This window comes from Bombus vosnesenskii, unplaced genomic scaffold, assembly GCF_011952255.1.
Source record: "Bombus vosnesenskii isolate JDL3184/JDL3185 unplaced genomic scaffold, Bvos_JDL3184-5_v1.1 scf7180000013417, whole genome shotgun sequence".
Taxonomy (NCBI): domain Eukaryota; kingdom Metazoa; phylum Arthropoda; class Insecta; order Hymenoptera; family Apidae; genus Bombus; species Bombus vosnesenskii.
This window is the reverse complement of record NW_022883036.1, coordinates 611,427-619,710: the sequence shown is the minus strand read 5'-3', so window position 1 is coordinate 619,710 and position 8,284 is coordinate 611,427. Positions and strand designations below refer to the sequence as shown.

The 8,284-nt window shown below is 36.0% G+C and overlaps 2 protein-coding genes across 2 annotated transcripts; both read right to left on the bottom strand.

Annotated features, from left to right (window-relative positions):
• Positions 1-1,038: 1,038 nt before the first annotated feature.
• On the bottom strand, positions 1,039-4,356 carry LOC117237969 (protein singles bar). Its single transcript, XM_033502438.1, has 6 exons — positions 3,186-4,356; positions 2,750-3,063; positions 2,082-2,264; positions 1,777-1,917; positions 1,545-1,704; positions 1,039-1,184 (listed from the first exon to the last, which is right to left on the bottom strand). Exons 2-5 carry the CDS (start codon positions 2,900-2,902, stop codon positions 1,627-1,629), a joined length of 555 nt encoding a protein of 184 aa, XP_033358329.1. The 5' UTR covers positions 2,903-3,063; positions 3,186-4,356; the 3' UTR covers positions 1,039-1,184; positions 1,545-1,626.
• A 108-nt stretch (positions 4,357-4,464) lies between these two features.
• On the bottom strand, positions 4,465-7,766 carry LOC117237971. The gene is made up of 5 exons (XM_033502440.1): positions 7,623-7,766; positions 5,884-6,020; positions 5,195-5,368; positions 4,789-4,908; positions 4,465-4,706 (listed from the first exon to the last, which is right to left on the bottom strand). The coding sequence occupies exons 2-5, from the start codon at positions 6,001-6,003 to the stop codon at positions 4,632-4,634; spliced, it is 489 nt and encodes a 162-aa protein (XP_033358331.1). The 5' UTR covers positions 6,004-6,020; positions 7,623-7,766; the 3' UTR covers positions 4,465-4,631.
• Positions 7,767-8,284: the final 518 nt, after the last annotated feature.

The window sequence follows — 8,284 nt, the reverse complement described above, 5'->3', positions numbered from 1 at the left end:
TTCCATTCACTGTGCGCCTGTGATCCACGGATAACCTGGTACGAAAATTATTGAAACGACCTGCACGGCTTTGTACAGTCCTCTTCGAAATTATTCGTCGTCATTCATCTTCGTCATCACCTTAGATTAGATTTATAATAGGATTAAAGGAACGTATTTGACGATGTTCAACGTCGTTGTGTTCATTTTCGCTCGATTCGTTGTTTATTCGTTTTTTTGTAGCGAAATGCTAAACTTTATCTTGTACGACTTCGGTATGACACGTACTCGACATTCTACTTTAACGAGTAAACAAATTCACATTTTCATGAACGCAACTTAAGAAATGAACATTACGTAGAGATTCGTCTCGCCCTCTAAATATTATAATAAAGAGTTTGCTTTCCGGATTTTATATATTTTTGTGTATTATATGCGCTCTGGATAGTTTTGCGCGTTTATACAGGCTGTTCCGGAAATCGTAATACGGCCGAAAAAGAGACGATTCTTTGCGTGAAGAGCGAATGGAAGATACAAGATAAAACCTCGTGTTCCACATGCACGCGTTCCATCGCATCTCACATTCTATGTCATTCTATGTATCTCACAAACCATATCGATATCTAATAACCAAAAAGTTGCGTGTTAGATTCTACAGTTTGTATGTACATTTTCTATACAACTCGCACACTCCGTATCAGATACTCAACATCTGATGTGAACTTTCCTATGTAGCGTAAAAGAGTGCACAAAACATCGTGGAAATATCCAGACATTGAGCATTGATATTTGGTTGCTTTTTGTGTTCAGGTAATGCGAAAAAGGATATCGACGCAGCGAATGTTTCCAGGTTGGTAAAAATCGAAATTGGAATTTCGTTTGAAAATTTTCACCGAAATTTAGATTTTCTATAGTAATGCGCGTGAATGAAAAAAGTGACGTATGCACGGAAGAAGATTCCTGTAATTTGACTCATGCTTCAGGAATTATCTCGCATTATTGAAATTGATAGTCTTTATCTTTGACGTTACTTGCAAAGGATTAAGAATAAGGAGGATCTAAATAAATACGACGCTCGTTTTCTATATTTTTATAACATTTTCGTTCGTTACATAATTTTGGAATGCTATGCGTATTAATTTAACATGAGTGTTTAAATAAAGGTCTTTCTCGATTGATCGTTGACGTGGATATAGTTTCTGTAACTACATAGTTTCGTTTTGACGTTGAAACGAACCATGCGCGTAAAATGAAAAAACACAAATTAATTTTTGAAGAACAGTTTCGATACGATTAAGCAAATCCGCTGCTGCTACGATACGACTGTTTAAAGAACCATTCTCGAAGAATTTTTTTATTTCCAGTATAATTGGATTCGAACCATCTATTTTGAGAAACAGGAGCAGCATACTTTCAACTAGGTTCGAATCTAGACGCGACAGATTCGAACACGAAGATTAAATGCAACGGTTGCGTTACTTAAATAATTGAATGGACGCAACGTATGCGTCAGTAGCAGCGGATATGTTAAAGAGAATTTGGTTCGAATTATACGTATTACTCACCTTGTACATTGTACGCTGTATTTGGATCTTGATTCGGTCACGAATCGTGCGATGTTTTTATACATTTCACTCCCCCTCCGGTTCATCTTCCGCTCTTATAATGCCTGTAAGAGAAATATGCGTCTGCCCCGTGTAGTATTCCAACAAAACCACTCATAATCTACGAAAGTACCAGGACGATTTCAAGAACGAACGCACAAACAGATATCGTTGTTAAGGATAGAATACGTACGTAAGCAGCTGACATTGCAGGATAAACGTCGAACCCTGGCCTTATGTAATATTCTGGAAGGAGAAATAGCTTCGTGGAAAATGCCAAATAGGAAGCCGAGCTTAAATACAGGAAGGATGCTAATGCATTGAACATCAATTCCTAGAAGAGAATAAAATGTCATTTCTGGTTATGTTAGTTGTAGACTACGGATGTTTGAACGTTTAATAGCGTTTAAGATACTGTGTATTATACGCGCGAATATGCGCAACATATGAGGATGATTCTTTACGAACGATAAATCACGCTGTACAAGTTTAACGTACAAATATAGATGATCGAATCAGTCTGTAGGATTTTTCGGACACGATGTAGCAGGCGAGTAATACCGCTGACGTTAAGAAACAGGCGGAAGACGTAGTTAAAGACCCTTCGAAAGCTGAACCGATCGTTGTACTGTATTTTAAACCGTAATTAATTAACAAGCTTTGTATCAGTCCGCTGACGATCTGAAAAACAGATGTATCTCGTTGGTTGCTATTGTTATACCTATTAGATCGTGTAATAAGTTCATACACAAGTTTATTCACTTTCTCATTGTATCATATTTTGAGGTACATTATATTCTGATGGTTCACGAATAGTTCGTCGTCTATTTGTCACTGTTCGCGAACATATTCGTGATACATGCTCCAGCATGCAAAGTATTAGGTTGTCTTAGGAAAAGTGTCTTTCTCTTACAGACACGTCTTTTACGACGATGTATCTTTATACAGACATAATCTGTCACACATTGTGATCTTTATCTTGATAGAACAAAATGGACCATACGTAATTCGATAAAATAATATAAAGCGAAAAATGTTGTGCATCCGTTATTTCCTTATAAAACGAAAGAAACTTTTTGAACGACCTATATATTTGTAGACAAGCTCTACATATGAAATATTTGTATATATAAATAAAAAATCGTTTCTCGAATCATCGAACTCACCGTCTCGCCCAGTTTTAGAAGACCGGGTGGAGTTTTTAGAAATTCCACGTGTATACACGTGCAACATCTGCAGCAACAACATTCTACGCCCCCAGCAGCGTGCGTGCCCGTAGAAGACATTCGGATCACCGGACCAGTTCCGTTTCTACCCATAATATCGTCTCGTCGCCGATCTATCTACAGATTAACGCTGGTTTCACGATCCTCGTTTCCACCTGCCTGGGTCGTAGTTGTTGCAAAATGCACGTAGGAGGCTGCGATTTATAGGTTCGTTAAACCGTCTCGTGTTCACCCAGACTCTTCGTTCAATCACCCTAATTGGTTAAACGGCGATTAATTCGCATCATTACAACGAAGAGGATAAATCAACTCGATGATCCGTTACACGCTCGAAACTGAGATTGTCGTTTGATCGACAGATATACTGTGCGCGTACCTAACAGCCAACTATTGTAACAAGCCAGGAAAGAACGCGAGCCGCGTCGACGTGCTGTTTGCAACTAACTGAGGGTGTTTTCTCCGGTTGATGCAGAACGTTTCAAATGTCGTTGCACCCCCTACGTCGTATTCGACACAAGGGATACCGATGTCTATTTCTGGCACGTGCTGCGCCGAAATATGTGGCCGACCAGCTGTACCGTCGACACGGGAAACGTAAAAAAGAAACATGCGATTAGGAATGTTTTTTAAAGAGACCAGAGAAGCGAGACAAAATTTGCATTCGGTGCTGATATATACGATAAAGTGATTCGTAGAAGTCGGAAAATAAGACGAAAGGCAGGAATAACAAACTTGCGCGATATGTAGACGAAGGATCTATAGATCCGATTTATATTGGTAGATTGAAAAACAATCAAACTGCAACGAAGATTCTACAGTGCGTCCCGTGACTATAAAACCGCATAGAAATGTTCGCATCTGTGAGAAGAAAGTTCTAATTACGTTCGGTTCAGGATATTGTACTCGACGAGATTTTCAAGCTCGATTTCCTAAAAAATGGAGCCTAAATCTTATTTCTTGATTTTCGTTTTGTTTCACGGCGTAGAATCGTTGTGGCTTTGCTTGTAACAGGAATCATGGTGGATGTGGTTTGATCGTTTTTGGATCGACGAATGTAAATGAGATCTATAGATTCCTCGATTGTTCGCATACACAATGTAATTGCTTACATTATGCATAGCACCGCAGTATCCTGTTCTCTGTCTTTGTACAGCTTTATCAAAACTCCTCTCGCATACGTTGCTACGTGCAGACCCACGTCCTGTCAATGGCCGTGCGAAAGTTTCATTTTCGTCGACGTTACGCTCGAATTTTCTGACTCATAATTACGTCAGTCACACACCGATGTGCATAAAGGAAAAAAGCTAGGCTTTCTCCTACAAACGAGTAGGTAATTGGACTTAGGTTTCGTTAACCTACTCGCACAGCTCAGCGGATTCCGTAGTTTTTTTTTTTTTTTTTTGTTCTTTTTTTATTACGTTACACATTAGTACAATAAATATATGTCTATGTAATTATATATAATTATAATAAATATGCGTATGTACTTGATTATACAAATATATGCATTTACAGTATATAAAAACGGTTCCTGCTGTTTTACAAATAAATAATTCCGAAATTGCAGCAATTTTCAGAACGATATTATAACACGTTTCAATAGCCAGGAGAGATATCGCGGTTGTACTGTATAAATATATTTAAAATGTATAAAGTACCATACAAAAAAATATCTTTTATTAAATTTGAAAACAGTGTATAAAAAGGCGTGTCGCGTTATATAATTGAACAATGCCCGACTCGATGGTTTGCGAAATATATGAAACACGATAGCTGAATATATGATTTCAAAACTTGTCCAAATTCTTGTTACAAGGCACTGTTAATGTATTCTGTATGTGCGAAGAGCAACGATCGTACTGAGAAAATATAGCGCTGAATTTACAAGGCCACAAATCTAAAAGAAAACATAGCCAACAGTAATATATAGTAAAATTTCAGATGGTTGTAAAAAGAGTGGCTTTATTCTTTTCACTTACTGCTGCTGCCATTAATACTTCGTATCCTCTTCGGCCTTTCACGTTATTACTCACATGCACCACGTATGTTAAAGACGCAGCTAAATATAATCCAAATGCTATAGAGTGATAAAGAAGTTCCTAAAAAAAGACGCGAGGCATAAGTCTAATTGTTTAGTTTGATCTGATTCATCGATTATTTCGTTTAATTAAGCCCGATGCAGACGAACGAAAACTTAGTTACGAAATTGGGAAACTCCTATGGAGTTCTACTATACTTTTAACTTTTAGTGTACAATATTTGATCGTTTGTCGGAAACATTTTGTGGTTGTATCGTTAGAGAGTTTCGACTGCTGCGAAATCGCAATCATACCACATTGTTCGGCTGCACTGGGCCTCACCGTAAGTACACAGTGTGAAACTTACATAAACAGTCTTCGCAATGATAGTGGACGTTGTAAGGGAAGCTAAGCAACTTAGAAGCAAAATAAAGGTACCGATCAAGAATGTCGTTGTTATTAGGAGGAAGAACAGTTCTGCGGTGTATACGTAGCTGTCATAGTTGTTCGCTACTATTGCCACGCACACAACTCCAAGTGCCTAAAATGAAAGAATTTCAGTAAGATAAACACACTTATCTCATTTTTTTAAATGAAAGCGGAACTTTGATAACGATATGGGAACCTAATTAGAGAGAAGAGATTAAAAATGTTGTGGATATTTGCTAGGCACGAGTTCTGTTGAAAAATGTGGATTTTTTTTTATTAAAATGTCATTCATTGTCGGAATATATCAAAATTTAGTTTCTGTATGTGCTATAGTATTTCCGCAATTCGTAATTTCGAGCATAATAATTTTCATCCAGATGAATATGTGCATATTTTTACAGAGTTAGTGCTCCTACAGTTTGATTTTCATGATTACATTTATCGTCGGGTTGAGTTTTAATTATACGTAAAAATATTGTACAAATATTATATAAAACTATGCATATTGTACAGAAATATCGCGTAGGTATTTATCTTGTATGTTAATTAACAAGGGAAACTAGTTATGACACGTTTGAATATTTATATGTACCAGTTTACGTTAAAACATTTCTAATAGATACTTACCACTTCAAACAATTTAAATAGACCGCCAAAGGATTTTAAATAACCGGTATTGATGTTAACTGATGTGGAACCGCTCGTTACCGTTTGAGTTCTAATGGTTACCGAATGCGACATTGTCATCTCCTTCTTTATCGACTCTGAAATTTTAAAGCAGCACATTACAGCTGTGGGCGTTTCGTAGGAAAACAACTTCGGAATACATATTTAAGCGAAAGTCTGTGGGCAAGAAGAAGGCCAAGGCCAGAGATTTTTAGGGCGTAACCTTATTTCGTCGACAGACTTTCTTCTTTCGCGAAATTCATTCGACCCAAGAAAATGCATACTCTTGTATATTAATCTCATTTTTATATATCTTACGTTATGTTTAAATGTTTGCCAAATAATAAATAAAAATAGAACGCGAGAGCGACAGTAATTCGTAGTAATGTACGAGAAAGGGATTGTAGATGCATTCACTTTCGTTATCGTTTCTTTCATCCCGGCGCACCCTTAATGTTTGCTACTGATCGATACCGCGTCCAACTGTCGGAATCACATCTCCTTCCAGTATTTTTAAGGATATAGAAGATAAAGTCATATAAAAAAACATTATACCTCTTATCATACTGAACGCAACCGTTAATACCTTGTATTTAAAAAAGAGAGAAATACTCATAGGCCAAGAATCGTGCGAGTTTAAATAAATAAAGAAGAAAGATAAGTAAAATAAACGTCATATACTTAGAATAATAAATTAAAGCTTTATGCAGAAAAGTACCTAAAATAAATATTTATTAAATAAATATGTCGTGTCGAATTTATGTACACGAATTAATTTTCATAATTTAATAATAAACCTCATGGTCCATTCAAAATATACCGATACTGTTTTCGTGAATTCGAATCACGAACACACCCGAATTAGCATGGCTACAGGCGAGCATGTGTGAAATTTAGTCATCAGTTATTTTTAAGTGAATGTGTGTCAAAGAAAGAATTGTACGATAATGATACCGGATAATTGTTAGGTTCTCCTGTCAACTTATTCATAATATATTTATCTTGTTCCTATCTATTCCTGATAGTATATTTAATAATAATACATGATAAGGAAAAATCGAATTCTATAATGTTTTGATCTGACCAAACGTAGTGACATATTTTATAAAATGCTATTGTATGTGCCAAAGATATCGTTTAATTCCTTCGCATAGGAAGACGAAATTATTAAATATGTACCTCATCAAACAGTATCCAATAATGCATCGCGAAACAGGTATCTCGTACAAAACATCACACGAATGATTTTACGTTGCAACATATCTCGTCCAAAGTGTATCACGAACGACATTGCGTTGCGAGATATTTCGTCTTCCGTTAGGAAGAGGTTAAAAAATTGAAGATAAGAATAACATCTAATATAAAGGCTCGTTCAAATTAATCAAACGTATGAATAGGAACAATTTGAATTCAGACAGCTTGACAGCACGTAACAAGTGTTGTTTATTTAATCTGAGATATTCTTTGAAATTTCTGTCTTTCTTCTCATTATCAAAACACTCGAGCGAAAATAAATAATAATAAGTTTCGCATAATGATCTTATATAAATACTGTTTCGTATATTTTGTATAATAGCTGTGTAAAATACTTTTTCCCAGGAATTATATTATTGAAATGTATATCGTTAAAATTGTACTACACTGATTCACGTCTCACAACCGGCAATAATAGGCGGAATGTATACAAATCTCACACTGACCTTAATAAGGTAGGTGGTCGCGCCTTGATCGCCTGCGAATGACTGAGGTGCGGACTTACGTTTCCAACCATAGCACGAGTGACGTCATGGATGATATCATACTTGGATCCGTCTTCCTAACTAGAGAATGAACGTGTAGTATACACGTATACCAACATTAAATTGAAAGAAAGTAACGTACTTGTGTACATAATAAGATGCGTAGTCAAAGTTATGTATAATACCACATAGCAAAATATCAATATGTCGATGAAGTACAAACTTCAAGTTTAAGCATTAAAACTTAGTTTTGATAACGTAGTTATGGTTTCGTATCCTTGCAATTTTTTAGGAGTTTCCGGTGAATAAAATTTCAAGGTTCTCGATAAAATTTTCAATTAATTTTCTGACTTTATAGTCAGACGTAATTCCACGAGCACAATATTCACGCACCGTGTTCTGATTTACATTTATTTATAGCGCGTTGTGAGTTAGTATTAGCAGTCAAAGCAAAATATTTTTCATTGCTATTTAGCTTGAATAATAACCAAAGTCGATAATGTGATAAAAAGTAAGACAAAAAGTAAAGCAACGAATGTAAAAACAGCATATGACAGCATTTAATCGTCGAATCGGACTCGATAACAATCCTTTAATTTCCACTCTGATAATTGGTTAGTTGA